This window comes from Pelecanus crispus, chromosome 2 (genome assembly GCF_030463565.1).
Source record: "Pelecanus crispus isolate bPelCri1 chromosome 2, bPelCri1.pri, whole genome shotgun sequence".
In the NCBI taxonomy this organism is placed as follows: domain Eukaryota; kingdom Metazoa; phylum Chordata; class Aves; order Pelecaniformes; family Pelecanidae; genus Pelecanus; species Pelecanus crispus.
Genome location: NC_134644.1, coordinates 157,815,141 through 157,834,147, shown reverse-complemented (window position 1 = coordinate 157,834,147; position 19,007 = coordinate 157,815,141). Strand labels below are relative to the sequence as shown.

Here is a 19,007-nt window from a genome sequence, read left to right as displayed (position 1 = left end):
CAATGAGATTTGAGTTCCAGAGCTGGAAAGTGTTCTTGGGGGAATAAGGGCAGAACTTTATTCCAAGCACATAAAAAAGGTGAATACTAGAAGTGAGACCATTTGTGCTAGTCTGAAAGCCCAAGTCTCCCTTCAGTTTTGAAACATTCTTGAAAAATAGATTCATTACAAGCATACATATGTGCATAAATGTACATACATGTATATAGTAAAGAGAGATACATTGGAATTCTTTTAACGAATACAGTAGGCAGGTTCTGAACAGAGTGATTTTCACCCATTCCACATTACCTGAAACAGGGACCACTGAAATTTTGTCAAAAAGTTGACCCTAATGTGGCACTGCCCTTAACACCAGCACAGGGCTTGTATTGCTTGTGAGATCATATTCCTGAGCTGCTGCAGAGGAAGTGAACAAGCCCACCAAGTTTCAATTACAACGGTCATTCTCCAAGACTTATGTGTCTGCAAGAGAGGGCTGTAGACAGTACACAAGGCCGTGAAATATATACCTTTGCTTCTGCCCGGTAAACAAACCTGTATGAATCCGACGGGGCCAGTTAGTGTCAGCACTTGCAGCTGAAGATATTCTTTCCTCATGCCAGCTACATGCAGTCTTACAGCTACAGAGATTAGTTCAGCCAGCCATATGCAGGGCCACACTCTGCTAAATGCTGTTGGCCTCACTACAACAGGGCACAGTTGTAAGTACAGGTGGAAGGAAGGCACATACTGCTCACCCCTACACCCACATGGGAGCAGATGCATAGCCATGCAAACTTCCTCTTTCACATTGTGCTTTAGGAGTAAAGGATGACTGCAGATTCCTTCAATACTATTTTCCATGATATTGTGGTACTACTGCATGTATATATATAATTTATATATACATAAATATATGTTCATACAAATTTGCATATGCACCTACACGTACATAGAAAGCCTCACATAACGTCCCCACCCCTGTTGAAAACAGTTCCTAACCAGGACACACCTTTCCTCAAATGCACTCTATGCACATACAGAAACCACACACACTGTTCACCATAGGGAAATGCAAAACCCTGTGCAGACACACATGCAAAGATCCACGCTTCGTGACCACCTGCCTGCCAAAATTTCCCAGCTCACACGCTCATGTACATCAGCACTTCACTTCAGATTGCACCCATGCACTCACACACATGCACATGCGAACATATGCACATAAAAATGTACACATGCAAACCTGTATGAATGAACACATACACACACTTGTGCAAGACAAAAGCATGCGCAGAGGCACACACGTGTTGACATGTGTAAGAATACATGCACACATACGCACACATACAAAATATGCAACACAGACGCACAGAAACAGATCCATGCACACTCTCACACACACAGATGCATGCACACATAGACACAAAAGACGTGCACACACACATGCACTCATATGCAGAGAATCACGCAAACACACAGATACACACACACACACATGCACTCATACACAGATGCACACACACACACACGCAGAAATACCCATGCACACACTCACACACAGAATCACACACTGCACATGTGCATGCACATTCCACACAACAGCACATGCATGCATACAAACACACCCAAACAGGCACACACTTGCACAGACACGCATGCACGTGCGCTCACAGGTGCAAACACATATGCACCCAAACACACACGCACTCACACACAAAACGCACAACGCACGCACGAACACAAGCAGACCCTCACAGACGCACTCGCACCACGGGGACGGTTACACACCCGTGCACACGCATGTACACGCGCACACCCCCTTACGCACAAAAATGCACCCCCCCCACACACACACACGCCTGGAACAAACACCCCCGCACACACACCCACGTACACACCCCCGCACGGCCCCCGCACCGCAGTCGTTGCTCGCCCGCCCCCTCCGCACGCCCCCCCCAGTGGAGGGAACCGCCGCCCGGCTGCGCCGGGCAGAGGAGGGAAGCCGAAAGCACGGGTCCCGAGCCTCGCAAGGCGGGGTCGCTGGCGGGGTCGCTGCCGCTTTCCGCAGCTCCCTTTCCCCCTCCGCCGGGGCTCCCCCCGCGCAGCGCCCCCCGCCCCCGCCCCTGCGCAGCGGCGCGGCCCCGGCGGTCGGCGGCGCGGCCGCTAGGTGGCGCCAGCGCTCTTCCTGGCGGAGCCGCGGCCGCGCCTCTCCGCCCCCGCCCGGCCCGGCCCGGCCCGGCCCGGCCCGGCCCGCCGGGAGCTGCCGCCCCCCCCCCCGCCAGCCGCGCGGCGCTGCGGGGGCCGCCCTCCCCCCGCCCGCGGCGGTGAAGAGCCCCCGCAGCTTCGGGCAGGGCTGCGGCCGCGCTCCTGGGGGAGCGGGGCTGTGCCCGCCGCTGCCTCCCCGCGCCCGCGGGGAGACCGGCCTGTAATTAATGCCTCCGCGCGGAGCAATTAGCCTGCTAAACCCCTCGGAGACGCACGTGCTCCCGAGGCGAGGTGTGTGCCCGAAGCCGCGCGCGTGTGTGCGTGAGTGTGTGCCGGTGGTGACGATGGCAGCCCCGGGCATCGCACGTGAATTCCTAATAGCGAGGCACGGCTTGCTCCTGCGGGCGGCGGCAGGATGGAGGAGCCCCGCCGCATTCGCTCCCGGAGGCTCCTCCGGCAGGCTGCGGGGACCTCGCCGCTCTGTTCTTTCCCGAGCCGTTTTCCTAGGCAGAATTGATCCTCTTGGGGGAACGGGGGGGGGGGGGCGGCGGGGGGAGAATCTCAATTGCAAATACTGTTTGGAGTTTATTCGAGAGAGTGTCTGAGCTTTAAGACGCTCTTCCGTGGCTCCTGGTGGATGCTGTAACGAGCCAGGCTTGTGGTGGGTTTCGGCTGTGCAGGGAGTTGGGGTAGCGGGGGGGTGGGGGGAAGGAAAAGACACGATCGAGAGTAGCTGAGACTTTGTGCCCCCGTTGGAGAGATGGTTGAGTCCTCGTCAAGGTTGCTGTGGTATCCCAGAAACACCATTCACTCCGAGCTGTGACCGTGCACCATCAACAGCAACAACTCCGCTGCGCCTGGCCAAGGAATAGGAATTAGGAGCTCTCAAGAATAATATGAAAGGGATCTGCAGAGGGGAAATCCGTGCAAAGGAATCGAAATTAGCAGACTTTTGGGAAAGGGGATGTACTAAATGTGGCCGGCTGGACTTCATCCTGGTGAAGAAAATGGAGATTAAAAGTGGATTTACATTTTGGAACCTCGTCTTTTTATTGATGGTTTCGTGTGTGAAAGGTAGGGTAGTATCCGAGGGGTATATTTTTAGGGGTCCGTTTGCTTTCGGTCAGGGCGTTGCAAGCTCTCGCCTTATACCAAGGTGTATTTAAAAATATATTTATCTCTTATTTTATATTTTTACCCTGGGTACTTTGCAATGGAAAGATATAAATGATCGTTAAAGCGGGGAGGAAAGAAGGAGTTGATTCAGAGCTCTCTTCGGAAATAGGAGATGTATTTGCTTGCCAGGCTTGGCGTTCAATGCAGTGACTGAGCTGGGGCTCAATAAATATTCTTGCAGTATGCTCAAACGGAGACGTGAGTTGGTTGATATAACCTCTAACTAGTGTATATTCAAGCAAATCCCACCGGGTGACTTTTTTAAGGTGATGATGAGGGTAGTGTGGGGGGATTACCTACATTTCTGGTTTTCGGTCGAGCAACGAGCTCTTTGCGGGAATGCCTGTATCGATGCACTTATTAGTTTAACCCGTTGCGTGGGGAAAGTTACGGAGGAGCCCAGCGTGTGCGTAGCCGTCTCACAGCCCGAAATGCGCTTCACGCTCAGCTGTTTGTATGCATGCAGGGCTCCCTGGCTGTCGAAAAGGTACGTTAGCGATTCAGCCTTGGAGGCATGGTCTGTCGCTGGGTACAAAGATCGACACCTTTTCTCCTCCTTCCTTTGATCCCTTTTCCCTGATGTATGCGAGGTTTTTGGGTTGGGGTTTTTTGTCTCTTTTTTTCGGGGCAGAAGCTGTTTTGCTTTCTTCTTGCTTCTGTGTTCATGAAAGGAGAGAAAAAAGGAAACCTCTAGTTAGCGGCATAAATATCTCCACTAAGTCTGTGCTTGCAGGCAGTTAAGGAAAATGCTACATACAGAGAAAAGAAGAAATATGTGGCTTGAATAATGTGCACCTTCAAAATTACACAGGCATCGCTAAACGGTAAAGTGCTGATCCCATCACGCGTGCCTTCAGTAAAAGGATCTATTCTGCAACTCCCCACAGTACGCTGCCTACCCGAAATAATCTCCCCTTGTTTGTGGCCAGTGATTAATATCTGATTAATCACCCTTTTATCCCCCTCCTCATCCTCATCCCTCTTACATCCCTCCCCGCCACACTCTTACACTCCCAGAATATTTATGAGACGTTATCGATCCTCTCCGAGTTTTTAGACTTGGTTATCGCCTACAGAGGTTGCCTGCACGGGTGGGAGGGGGGGTGGGGGGGGGAGCATTCGAAGGCGTGCCTTCCCAAGCTGGCTCTGCCTTGGATGAAACAGTCTATTGTAGAGCTTTGCAGCTGCTTGCCCCCCCACATTTGCATCGCGTGAAAAAGATAATCCGTGTTTCACGGAGGGGATGTCGAGGGCTTTTACCTCATCCCACGTTATCCTGACACGGGGGATCCGAGGGGAAGGAGCTCGCCTGTGATGTTAATGCACATTTTAATTACAGGCGGGTTCTCTCTTGTTTGCGTCTATTGAAGCGAGCTGCTCCCTGCGCTTTGCCCCGTTCGGGAGCAGGTCTGCGATGAAGACCGACCCGGGGCTTTCGGGGCATTTCTTTCCCCTGGCTCAGCCCCCTGTCATTAAGGCGTTCTCGGTGCCGGGAGCGATCATTTGCAAGTCATGGGCTCGCTGCCTGCGCGGCGCGCAGCGGGCGCGGTACGGAGGCGCTGGGGCTAATGGGTGGCTCCGGAGCTGCTGCCGAAGCAGCTGCTTTGTGAGCACGAGTCGCGGGGCGGCAGCATCCTACAAAATTAAAGAAAGACTCGGGCGGTTCTCCCCGCGTCGCGATGGCCGCGGGAGCCGTGCAAGTTTCCACAGCACCTGTTGAGAAGCCGCTTCGTTTGCCCTCGGGGGGGGAGGGAAGGAAAAAACACTGGATTCTGAAGGCAAAAGCTGGGATGAAGCACCTAACGCAGCCCAAGAAAAAGAGAAAAAAAGGTTTTGCAAATCCGGCCCTTTCCCTTCCTGCCCACATACAGTCCCAGAGAGACGCTCTGAAGTGGTTTCCTCTCTATTGTCAGGGCCTGAGCTTCCCAGGTGCTGACCCTGGCAGTTTCTGTAGACTTGCCTTGGACTGGGGGGGGTCCTCCCAGCAGCTGTGAATCTGGTCGGTCAGATTTTACATCCTGGATGCGGGCTCCTTTAGGCAGCCAAGCTCTATAGAGCTGGCTTAGACTCACTGCAGCACTGCATCTATTCTGGGCATTTATATTTAGTCCTCTCCCCACTCCCGTGAATGAATACATTTTACCTTGATTTACATTCCCATTGTGTCAGCACACGCTTCTGCTCCCAGAAACCTTGGGAGAGGCAAACAATGAATGAATACCTGCACATTTAAAACACTCCAGATGTTGGGAACAAGATGACACCCCAGATCCTGCATCTGCTCTGCCATTGCCTGGCAAGGCCTTTTCACCACACCCCACCTCTGCAAGTTCTAGCCCATACCCTTCCTTGCTTAATCACCTCTACGGAATAGTCCAGCACCACATCATAACGTGCAAACTGTTGCTGAGGTTCCTGTCATCCAGATCACTTCCACAGCTTTGCCTGATATCTGCCTCTCAGGCCCTTCCTACTTTTGTCATCATCCTGTTGCCATTTCTCCAGTCTTGATGCACAGCTGTTCCACTGTTACAGGTGTCAAACTATCCCAGAGTGCTTATGGAGCCATGTTCGTATCTGATTAATTACGCATTCCTTGTATATACCCATATAGACAAAAAAATTCTTCCCATTTATCTATAAATTCATGCCTCTTTGGAACCTTGCAACAATACTTGGGAGGGGTTAGAAAAGGGAGAAGAAAGAAGGAGATAATGGGAGGAAGTAAATTGTCAGAACTGCTGGGGAAGGGGTGATAGTAAAAGCTGAAGTAAAGAGGAGTTGTACCTTCTTCAATGAAAATCTTTAACTGCTTACACAATTTCTACTTACACAAAAATCTTCCTTGGGTAGACATGGAGTAAAAAAGCAGAGAAATAGCATCATAGGCAAGTGAGAGAAGGCACAGAAGGCATTAAAACAAACAAACAAACAAAAAACCCCACAACTCAACCCTTAGAAAATGCCAACCAGGGTCATTCCTGGCCAGCTGCAGGGGATGATGGATGCTGTGCTCTTCCCTTTAGATGTGCAAGACACCTAGGAAAGCTCCTTCCCCTTCTCCACCACCCTCCCATGGGAGAAATGAGAAGAAACATTTTGGCATGGGAGATATAAACCAACCTTGGAGGAGCAGCAAGTGGAAACCTCCCCTGTCCAACTCCCTTACAGAAAGGGGAGGAGAGGGGGTAAAAGAAAAAAAAAGTCAAATCCATGGCAGTTCTTTTCTATGCAAAAATGAAACAAGCAGCATCAGTGAGATTTGTCTCCTGGGAATTAGGAGAGAAATCATTGATACCCACACCCCTTTGGTTTGACAGATCCCTCCACCAAAAAAAAAAAAAAAAAAAAAAAAAAAAAAAAAAAAAAAATTAGAAAATGATTCTGATCTGTTCGTGGAAGCAAACCAGAGATGAAATCAACCGAAATGACCAGAGACCACAAGACTACTCCATCTCTTCTGCTTAACTGGTGTTCCAAGACAGAGAGAATAGAGCACCAAGGTCTGTCTTTTGTCTGCCTAGCTAAAATGAAGCATTGCCTCTGCTGTTGTTCCTCTGTTCCTCTGTTGCAGTTGTGACAAGCAGAACAAGGGCAGCTTTCAAAATAAAAGGGAGGTGAAGCAGTAAGATTTTAAACGGCTCATTGACAGAAGAAGTGATGAGAAAATGGAAAGGATTTCCATTTCCAGTGATGGGTACCTGGCATGTGGGAACATTTAGCAGGGACAAAGCGTGCCTTGCTTCTTTCAGCCACCTCTGCAGTCGCCCTTCTCCCTCATTCCCACCTCAATCCTGCTCCGTTCAGGCTCCTCCAGCCCCTCCCCACCGCTTCCTTCCCAGTCACTTGACTTATGGGGTTACTGGCGGGTGGCTTTCCTCGGTGGGGCACGAGTGGGCGCAGCGAGGTGCTCGCTGTGTCCCCGAAGCGGAAACGGTTGGGCGAGTAAGAGTAGGTTCAGGTTTCCTCATTTCCATATGGTCGCTGCCGCTGCTGCAGACGCTGACCGGACCAGGGACAGCATCGTCTTTCCTTTTTAACTCCTCCGCACACGCTCAGCTCCTGTATGGTGCCTCTTCCCCCGTAAGTTCCCGCAGATCATACAGGGCTTCTGCTCAGTGGACTGCGCCGAGCACCTAAGCGATTTTATCAAGCTACACCATTCTGCAGGGTTGCAGGCAAAGTTACCCTCCCTCACCTCCGCCCTTCCCCTTCAGCTGAGGACTAAAACAAGGCTCTGCTATGCCCTCCGCTTAGCGCACGGCTCCTCCTCCTCCTTTTCTGCAGGGTAGAAATGAAGAAACACACAACCCCTCTCAGCAGCATCAGCAGGGACCGCTTCTCTCTCCCCTGCCCGGTGGCATTAAGGACCCGCAAAGGGCACAGAGGAACGTCGCCTGCAGTCTCTGCTTTTTCATTGCGAGTAGCAGCAGTCGCAAGGCGGAGCGGCGGCAGCTCGCCCGCAGGCTACACCCGCGCCCGGCACCGGCGACCGTACCGGCCCCGGCCTCCGCAGCCGCCCGAGGTGGCCGCGTCCTCCAGGGAGTCCTTAATGTGCTCTTACATCGTTTGGCTTTGCTTTCCTTAGCTCGGTGACTCCTGAAAGTCTTTTGTTTGCAAGTCTGAGACAGCATTAGGGTGGTTGGTTTGGTTTTTAACACACAGAAATAGCCCCTCACGCACACAGGCTGAAGAGGGACAGGTGATGTCTTCAACTCCGTTATCATCATCTCGACTTGGAAGCACCAGACCATGAGACCTAAAGAATCCGTGGATGTGCTTTCAAATCCCTCCTTTTATAAAAACTCCCGTGCGATAAACACAGCGAAACTTACAGCCTGCCTGGGTTTTTGTATGTTTGTTGGAGGGTTTTGTTTGTTTTTGAAGTAGGAACAAGTCAAGTAGGATCAATTGTGGGTCTAGCTCAGTGCCCTTTATCTCCAGCAGTGACTATTAGCAGCAGCCTAGGGAAAGATATGAGAAACACAGCAAGTACAGAGTGACTAGCAAATCATCCTGGATTTCAGCAGCCAGCAGTTTTGGGTCCTACTGAGCCAGAGGCTGCTTTTGGAACATCATGTTTTAAGAGACATGGACTGGCCTGGCTCTGCTCCTTTGTCTATTTTGTCTCCTTCTGCAGCCCTTTTTCCTTTTTCCTTTTTCCTTTTTCCCCTTTCCTTTCCTTTCCTTTCCTTTCCTTTCCTTTCCTTTCCTTTCCTTTCCTTTCCTTTCCTTTCCTTTCCTTTCCTTTCCTTTCCTTTCCCCTTTCCCCTTTCCCCTTTCCCCTTTCCCCTTTCCCCTTTCCCCTTTCCCCCTTTCCCCTTTCCCCTTTCCCCTTTCCCCTTTCCCCTTTCCCCTTTCCCCTTTCCCCTTTCCCCTTTCCCCTTTCCTTTCTCCTTTTTCCTTTCCTTTCCTTTCCTTTCCTTTTCCCTTCCCTTCCCTTCCCTTCCCTTCCCTTCCCTTCCCTTCCCTTCCCTTCCCTTCCCTTCCCTTCCCTTCCCTTCCCTTCCCTTCCCTTCCCTTCCCTTCCCTTCCCTTCCCTTCCCTTCCCTTCCCTTCCCTTCCCTACCATTGCATTCATATGCATCCTCCATTTTTTACACTCTGCATCTGGCTGAAAGCACTGAATAGTATGGAAGCTTGTAATACAATTGGCTTTATTATACCCAGTGTTGTTGATGTGCTACATAGGTCAATCCCAGAAATTTGAGATTTGTAACCATTGAATGCATGTGGATTTAGTAAAGAGAGAGAAAAGCACAAAGTTGTTTAGAGAATTATTAAAAGATTCTGAAATATCCTGTGGGGATGGCTCCATTTGCATGGTTGTAACATCATTTCAGAGAAAAGGTTATGAAGAATAACGTAGCCTTGTATCCCTCCTTTTTTTAAAAACTGGTGTCAGACATTATGTGATTTTCAGAGGTGTTGAGCATTTCCAATTCCAGCTGGCTCCAGTAAGAGCCTGGGGAACTAGTTAGCACCTGTGAAGCAAGGCCAAGTGAGTCCATCGTTATAATGCTAGGACGGAGAGAGACAGTATAAGTCAAAGGAAAACATCTATAAAATAATTTACAATTATATATAAAATGTTAATTCTGTAGAATCTGATCAATTGGAACTGGTAGGAACAGGAAAGGCTTTATGATCTGCTGCAAAATTTTTTTTTTCTTCCCCACTAATAGAAAACTTTAATTCTAATTCAACACGGTTGTGACATCTCAGACTCAACTTCTTCCTGATGGTTATCATTTGGCTTTTATTTCTGGACAGAGTAGTTAAGGTTGAAATGACAGAACAATGCCTTTGTGGGAAATTAGTTTACCAGATTACTCCAAAGGAACCTCCCAGGAAAGAACAGTCAGAGAACAGACAATTTGGTCTAAAGTGCTAGTTTTTTCTTAGACCCCTATAATTTTAAGGGAGCTTTTACTACATGAGATATTTGAAGAAGCAATATTTAAGTAACAAATCAGAAAGGCATATGATGAAAGGGGTTATTACAAGGCTATAAAACTTACCTTGCCATTTTGATTGAATAATTTCCATGCGAAGGTTTATTGAAAAATCCAGAAGTTTTACAAGCTTTAAACAAGTGCCTTTCAAACAACTTCACAGAAGAATGTTTCCTTCTCAATGGAATTGTACAAATTCTCTACAAAAAGAGAGAATCTTTGCATTTATCAAAAATTCAAGGGACAATATTTAGCAATGACCTTGGACCTAAATGGAAGGGTTCATGATATGTAATGTACAGGACATCAGCTGCGTCTTAAAAAAAAAAAGCCTAGTAGTAGTAGGGAATGTTGAATATCTGCTTCCCAACATCCAGATTTTCTTTTGAGAAATGGAATGGATAAGGATATTGGACTAAAACAAAGACTTTTTAAAATAAACATGCACACACACACACACAGAGACACACCATGTTTTTGTAGATGTTTACATTTAGTTGCTTAGTTTTCCTGGGCAGATTTGCATTCATGGTCTCACTGCTTTGTTCTTACAGATCATGTAAGATTTACTATGGCTCCATAATCCCAGTATTACAAGTGCTGAATACCATTGTAAATGTCAAAGAAGGAAACGATGGAAATTCATCACCTCCTTCCCAGTGTCTGAAATGTTAGATGGAATAGTTTATAGACTTAGTAACAGTGTTACTCAGTGAGAGAGAACATCAAAGTATTGGGTAATGGCATACAAGGGATTCCACCAAGACTGGTGCTCTCATAGAATGGTACTGTCAAAGAGCAAGGTGAGATGAAACCAGCACAGACATAGAGGAACTGCCCATTTTCCCTTGGATTCTACAAAATGCATCATAACATCATGTATCATATTCATATTGTATCATAGAGATAAGGTGAATAACAGTAAGTAAATTAACCACAGAAGGATTCACAGGATGATGAATTCTCACCTCCCGAGGCCTGTGAATAACACAGATTATCTTGCAATAGGACTAAAGGAATCTGGAGGCTTGAGGCAGAAATGACTTATTAGCTTTATATCTTTATACATTGTAACTTGTTTGATTTCATTCTCATGCAATTGTGTATACACATGTGTGTACACATACATATATAATATGCACATATAGAAATTATATCCATATATTTGGTTATGTTATGAAGAAATTCAACAGACTGCATCATTAGCTTACAAAGGTGCAGGTAACAATTTGAAATGTATGTGCTTCCTAAGCAATTCATTACCTCTTAATTTATTGTGTATTCCCAATCTCAGAAGGAAGTTCTGCTATGATACATAACTGATTTCACCAACAAAACAAGAGTGCAAGTAGTGATAGCTAGCAAATGTTAGGAGGAAAGCTTGATGAAAAGAAAAAACACCAGTTACTGAAAACACTAATAAAAACTGATCCTAGCACATTAAGGATTAACTGACACAATTATTTATTCCCTTGATTTAGGAAAGTTTTACCAAATATAGTTTCTATAAAACTGAAGTACAGAAAAAATATTTCTGTGCTATTTTCTGTTTTAATTTAATAATGGTATTATCATTTAAAGACGCTGACATACCACATCTCAGAGGTGGCTGTATTTCACCAGCAGTTAAAATGATCCTTCTGCAATCATTGTCTTCTTATAGAACTGTTTTCAAACCCAGCAAGTAGATATCTGTAACTGTAGTTTGGAGTCATTAGCTGAAATGAGCTACATAAATGCCCAGTATGGATATTCTTCCCCTTTCAACATAGCGTTGAGATGGAGCTACTTGAATTACAAAACCTTTCCTCCATTATTTAATCTGATCCATAAGGAAAACTTCACAGTCTACTATAGCTAGCTTTCTTGATTGTTGTGCAGTTTTCTTTGGGAATCAAAGCTTAGTCTAATTAAAACTAATCTTTTAAAAGTCTATACTAAAAGCCACATTTTTGCTTCTTTATATCAGCTTTGATCCAAAGGTGAATGGAAGTTATAAAGCAGGATACAAATTGAACTTCTAAACTGCCTGTTGTTGAGCCCATTGAAAGTAACAGGAGAGTCCAAAATAGGGCATCTGAAAGTAGATTTGCCTCTGCTTCTTCTCATACTGAGTTTTGAATTACAGTTTCGTGTACATATATTTCATTTGACTCAGAAATACAAATTATAACACAAGCCATATATTTCACAATGCACTAGAAATTTTCAGTGGAATTGCTCTTTGGAAAACTCACATTGCATTATAAACCTAAGGATTACAAAAGAAAATTGTTTATAATTCTGTTTGAGAAAAATAAATTATATATTTGGATGCAGTCAGAAAATGCTCTGTCTTTCTACATTTAATTGATGATCATGTCAGCACTTCTGGGGATCAGTCCACTAGATTCAATGTAACGGTAGTATGCTAACACAATGTTAGCTCTAGTCCTTAAAACCACAGAATACTCATGCTTTTTGTCAGGACATACGCTGAATTACAGCCAACTTACAACCTGGTTTCAGAATTCCTTATTAAATTTTTGTTCTCCAGTAAAACATTTTGTAATACGTTGAAGGCTGCTAACAGCTGCAGAGGAGCTATGAGGAACTGAGAAAATAGATTTCAGTTTAGAATGCTTTCAGATTTAATTATTAATGCAATTTGGTTTTACTTTTATTGGATTATCATGTATTCCAGTTATTTAGTTACATTTGAAAATGCTGAATTAGCTAGCAAAAACAACGCACAAAACCAGGGAAGTTTCCACATTAATTTTATTGTATTTATCTTCTCCTAGCATGTTCTTTGTATTTGTCACCATCTCAGAGTCTGAAAACATGTAATATACTGAGCCAGAATCACAAGAACTAAAATATACTGGAAAACAAGGGTCCAAATCCTGACTTTTGGAAAGCCTACCTGGTTAACCAAAGAAAAGAATAGGTCTTTGGCCACCACACATAGTCATGTCAATCAGCTCTGTGGTAAAAGATGCTTTTTTCATGCATCTCCAGGTGCATGTGGGAACGTAGACACGTACACACATGCATGCAAGTGTTTGTGTGCACACCAGCACTTCTGGTAGCAGGCGGCTGTAGCTGTGTGTGCTATCAAGAAGAACTTATGCTTAATTCATGACTATGCTCATCTTGTGTGTTTTCCTTTGAATCTATCTATCTTATCTGTGCTGACACTTATACTTTACTCATATGACTACTGCTACTGACTTTAGCAATGCTCGCTGCATGACATGGCAGTTTTAATGACCAGAAGAGAAGAAATACATATAATTCATAATTCATAATGAAAAGGCAAGACATTTTCTCCAAAATCTTTAGATCAATATAGTGCTCACAAAAGTGTTTATCTGATTAAAGAATTTGCAACAGTCTAATATCTTGAAGTAACAGGATACAAATTGTACTTTATGAAGTGAATGTTTTAGCAATATTCATGGCAACAATCCTTCCCTCTTAGGACTGTTATTAAACGGCTAAGATTTTTACAACGTTCATGTTATTTACTAAATATGAAATCCTTTCATATGAAACTGCTAAAACATTTCCTCTTAAATTAGACCCTTCAATAAAGCATCCTGGAACAGAGAAAAAGTCAACATTTTACATTTGACAGGCTTGAAAATGTCCTTTTACAGCTGAAGGAGGGGAACTGACTGCTCAGTCCTCAGTTTCTTGGTGTGATCTTCAACTTAAAAACAAATAGGAACATCATTACCTACTCCTTTCTAAATTACTATTCAGCGTATCTACCACTTTCATTCAGAATTCTTCTTTTCAATAGCTGCTCCTTTCTGCAAGCTCTTTTGAAGGGGGCCAATCATTTCCCTCACACAATTCGCAGAGTTATTAGCTTCAGAGACTTTGATAATATCACCTCTTTACCCTTCATTTCAATCTTGGCAACGCCTTCCTGGGAAAATAAAATACCTCTGACATTTGGGAGAATATTTCTTTAGAGGTTTTTATAGATTCTATTTAATGAACTTTCATATATCCTAAATGCAGCCATATTCTCCTTATAGCAATTATAGACATCTTGTAAGAATGTGAATGTTATTACCCTTCTTCAGTGGCCCAATTTTCTACCCAAGTACTTCTTCATTCTTGAGAAACTTTAATTTTCAGCCCCTTTCTGTGGAAAGAAAAATAGCATAGACATTAGACTAGCAATAGCATTTCTGTGTTTTTCATAGAGGATACAGTGCCAACAGAACCTCCTATGTCTTCTCATGCAAGGATAACAAGTTTCCCCTGACAAATAGGTGAGATGATATATTTTATTGGCATTTTCATTGTCAGCAGTGGAAAGTTGCACCAATCAACCATATAAGACAGTGATTTTTGTAAACATTCTGACAAACTTACACTTCTCAAAGCTATTTATCTGAAATAGCAATGAGCAACAGAATCAATGTTTAATATAGAATGAGTTCAACAGCACTGGTGACTCCTGCATGCCTGCCTCTGTAACTTTCCTAAGGATATGCTTCCAGATTTCCTAAATCTCTCTAGTACTACAATTGCAGGTCATTGAAATTTGCATGTTTCTACACTAATTTCAGCTAGTTTTAAATTAAGCTACCCATAAAAAAACCCCACTCTCCTAAGCTCTATCTACATATTTTTACTACACTCAAACTCTAGCTCATCAGCTAGCTCCTGTTATTTTTCCCAATTTATCCAGCCTCCTCTGCACTTCTGGGCTCCCTTCCCAAACTCTCTTCCCACTCCACAAGTACCACTGGCAAGTCCCAAAACCATAAAGCAGTAAAATATAGAAAGTTGTCTTCTGTTTCTATGTCATTTGTAAAGTCCTTTTGTGGCCCAAATAACCATGTAAGGGTAAGCTGTTAGGAAATTAAATATCCTCCCAGCCTTATGTTCATAGACTAAACTTACTAACGTTTTCAGGATGTTCTTTGGATTTTAAATCATCTGCAGGAAAGCAAGATTGGAAAAGTGGAGTTTCAGTTATATTTGTTTTCATTCAGTCTATTGTACCTGCCTGCATGATTATTTTTTGGTAACCAAAATAATACCCTTTCACCCCAAACAAAGAAACTTCAAAACACATGATTAAAAAAGGTCAAAACCTAATAGTAACTTAAAGATAAAACCCTTACTTGCATACAAACATATACTATAGAATCAGATGGTTAAAATTTGGATACTTGGTATATCTCGGAAATCCAAGATGTATCTTCTCTGTTTTTCAGTCTCTAATGTATGCAATGAAATGGTCCATGTGACACGGTAAGGGAAATCTAACAGATCTAATGTTGCTACTGTATCCTTTACTGATATCATCATTCTGGGATGACCAGCAGACTAGTCAGGACTCTGGATTCTACACAACATTGTAGACTAGTTAAAAAAAGAAATAGAAAAGGAAATGGGGAAAAAAAAAATCACATAGGGTAAAACAGGGCTAGATTTGTAGGGATTCTGTTACTCACTTGTTCCAAGATAGACTCTGAGCATTTCAAGGAAATCAGGAGAGTTTGCTAGGTATCTGACCTGTGAAAGGTACTGTTCCAAATTGCTCCCTTAGGGGCCTCTTGTACTGGCCACCTCTTTGAAATCCATTGACAGCTGAGTTAACACAGTTGTCTGATCTAAAGAGTCAGAGTGTGTCACAGATACCAGATAAGGAGAGAATCTGCTCAGCAGAACCTCTGTAATTATTAAGAAGACATGAATTGCCTGCTAGAATTTAGGGTAAGTCTGAAGTAACTATACAGAAAATGGATTATTTATTAAAAAATGTAGTACACAATACAATGAGCATTGAATCAACATTAAAGAATTTGCAGATACTTCTGAAGATATAGCTGTACTTTAATGCTATCTGAGATGTTTTCTGAAGAACATTTTCTTCATTCTTAAAAGTTTTATTTTTTTGCATTATTAAGCCAGTACACGGTGTCCTGTAGGTGAATATCCTCTGGCCAAACTGATTTGGATATATTTGGTTGATCAATTGTTTTTTCCTCATCTGCTTCCTCCACACTTCATTTGCACAAAGTTTATTTGCACCATCTCTTTTGTACCATACTTTTTCATGCTTTTAATTCACAGGCTGCTTGGGGCTAGATTCCTATCCTTTGTCTGGCACACTTGGATGACTGTGCATTTTTGGGGAAGCTGTATCATTGATTTTTCCTGTTTGCCTATCTCTTACCAGTATTTTAAATGTGCCCATTATCTACTTGAATATCCGTATTTTACAATCTCAGTGTCTTTTTTTTCCTACCTGACTTAATGCTATTTCTCTGTCTCATTTGTATTGATGGTTCAATTAATGTTTCTAACAGTGTTTCTATTTCATGTGGCTTGGTGGCTGTAAGTCTTTCAATTCAAAATTTACTTCTAAAGTGAGAACTGTATTTTTGAACAGGAGTGATCATCCATTCAATTACAACCTCATTAAAATATTTACCAGTAGATTATTTTAGAGCTTATCCCCACTGAAACGAAAAGATTTGTCATTGACTTTTAGCAGAACAGAGCAGATTGTTATAACAAAATACTTCCTTTCAATACGGAGGAGTTTATTTAGGATGTGACAGCTCTACAAAACTGTTCATACCATGCATGGGACTAAATTAATGAAACTAAAAAAGTGTAACAGTTGAAATACATCAGATTCTTTTTGGCCAGTACCCTAAAATGGTATTAGAGCTAGTGGGCTAAGTAACTGACACTCTCAAAAACATTACAGGCTTTGGTCCATTTCTGTTCACTGTCTTATGATGGTAGTTAAGTGAGTCTTGAAAAAAATGGTTCAGACTTTAAGATTATCAAGTTTTATTATAATTTTATAATCTTATTCTAACTCATCATTCATTTATAAAGATGGCAGGAGAAAGACTAGAGTTGCAAGATGAGCAGAAATCCTAAAATCCATTTAAAGCCTAAAGTAAATAATTTCAAAACTTTAGAAGACAATGAGTCAACAGTTTATTAACCAATCACATGTTTTTTTAACTGTGATTTGGTCTAGAAGTTGGCAGAAACACATGAGAAACCCTGAGAGTTTAAAGTTTCTGGCTGATCTCTAAATCAGAAACAGCTGAGTAGATTTAAATATTTTGTGTAAACAAATTTGCATCCAGGCTCCTAATCTGCATGCCAGCTTTTAGTTTGACATTTTCTGAAATGATGGAAAAATGCTAAGCCCTTAATGCTAAATGGAGTTCATAATGGAAATGCTGACAGACCCATAATTACCTGTACTGTGATTCTGTTGAAAGCTTCTTTATCTGTCTAATCTTTTACAATGGAAATTCTTGAAAGGAGGAAAAAGGGAATTTTATGTTGGAAATGCTGAACTGTAGCAATGCTATAGTTTCTTCCAGACATCTACTTACGGATATAGCAGTGACAAAAAATTATTTGAAAATTATATATATATTGTGTATATATATATATTCTCTATACTTACTGTAAAAGCAGCCAGTGATGCTTAAAAGTTTAACTTAACCTCCATTTTTCAATCTTTTTGAGTCACCTTTCTGGTAAGGTATGAGTAAACAGACTCAATCAACCATTTTTACTATAGCAATGAGGAATGATCATAGAAGAAATTTTTCATTGACTTGACATGTCAAAAAAATCCCAACCAACAACAAATACAGAAATTAACATTTCACTGCCCTAATAGTGACCACCTGTTCTAAAATCTTCTACACTGGGGGGGAGAAGGAAATAGAGGATGATATGTTTATAAAAGTTCTCCAGAAAATGAAATGGAATAATAATAAATAAAACGAGAGAAAGGTAGTTACCTGGACTTTGTAATTTAGAAACTCTGTAACTTAGAAAGTCCATTGTCTGCCAACTTTAGAGTCTTGACATTTCTCTGGAAGAGCTTTTTCTGAGTGTCTTTTTCATTCCCCCATTAGAGTCTTCCCCATTTTGTCCAGGCTATAACTACCTGAAAAACTAGACAGCATTTGGTCTGCAGAGACTGCTTAAGATAGATGATTCAGACATATCAGCCTTGCTCCATCTCCACACAATCTCCGTGTACCAGCCAGGGCACACAGCTGTCCCTGCAGAACAACTATCACACATCACAGTAGCCCTTCATTGAAACAGAACGTCCTCCAGCATTTTTGGCCTTTGTGGTTTGCTGCGAGGATGAAATCTATTTCTTCAAGGCTCCCACAGCAAGGATTGACAAAGCTCAAAGAAAATATTCTGAGGGAAAACAGAGGAATATACCCCTCTGATACCTTCTTTCCGAACTGCCACCTTCTCCAGAAAGAGTCTTGGACTTTTAATTTCTGCTTATAAAGCAGGTGCTTCAGTTCCAAGATCAGCTATTTGCCCATATCTGTATCTTCTTTAACATCACTCTTCCCTTCTTGACAAGTGGAGATCAGGATTCCAGGCAGTGCTCAAGATATGGGTACATCAGGGTTTTCTGTAAGGGATAAGTTACACTTTGTCTTACTCTCTTTGTCTTCCTCTTCCTGATTGTGCTTAATATTCAAGGAGGGGGGGCTTAATTGTCATGGAATACGAAATTGATGATTTCAGAGAAATGTCAGTGACAACTCTGAGATCAAAACTTTAAGTTCCAAGGCCAGCATTATGCAGGTATCATTTAGACATATTTTTCTATATGTATATTAATCTCTGAAACTCACCTACTTATGCAGTTGCACACCCATTCATTTTGTGAGGACATTCCAGAGTTCCTCAACATTGGTGCAACATTTCATTACGCAAAGGAGCTTAACATCATCTCCAGTCTTGCAAATTTCACTGCATACTCCTTACTCCATCAGGGATGGAGATGTTGGGGAAAACTGATCCCAACACTGATCCTAGGGCAACCCCACTTTTGATTCTTCCTCATCTAAGCAAGTGATCATTAAGCCCTACTCTGCTTCTTATCCTTTAACCAGCTTTAAGTTCATAAAAAGATCTTTCCATCTGTCCAGTGGTAACTTATTTTCTTTAATAACCTTTGGTGAAGAGCCTCATCAAAAGGTTCTTTTATGTTGACAGTGACTAAATTTAAAAAGATTAGTTATTCTGATTAATGGTTCTGTACCCAGAATTCCCTTTTCCTGGATGACAGCTTTAACTAAAGACATTTAGTGGGAGTAATATTCTGCCTGTCTCACACCTCCTTCCATAAGCTTGAATACAAAACTATAGATCCAGAAG

General features: G+C 43.0%; 1 protein-coding gene across 3 annotated transcripts in view; it reads left to right on the top strand.

The window, feature by feature from the left end:
* The first annotated feature begins 3,086 nt into the window (after positions 1-3,086).
* Positions 3,087-19,007, top strand: part of CSMD3 (CUB and Sushi multiple domains 3) — a 760,009-nt gene continuing 744,088 nt past the window's right edge. For all 3 annotated transcript variants that reach the window (XM_075706425.1, XM_075706424.1, XM_075706423.1), the window contains exon 1: positions 3,087-3,264. In XM_075706425.1, coding sequence (XP_075562540.1) covers positions 3,087-3,264 — 178 coding nt within the window. The remainder of the gene's footprint in view (positions 3,265-19,007) is intronic.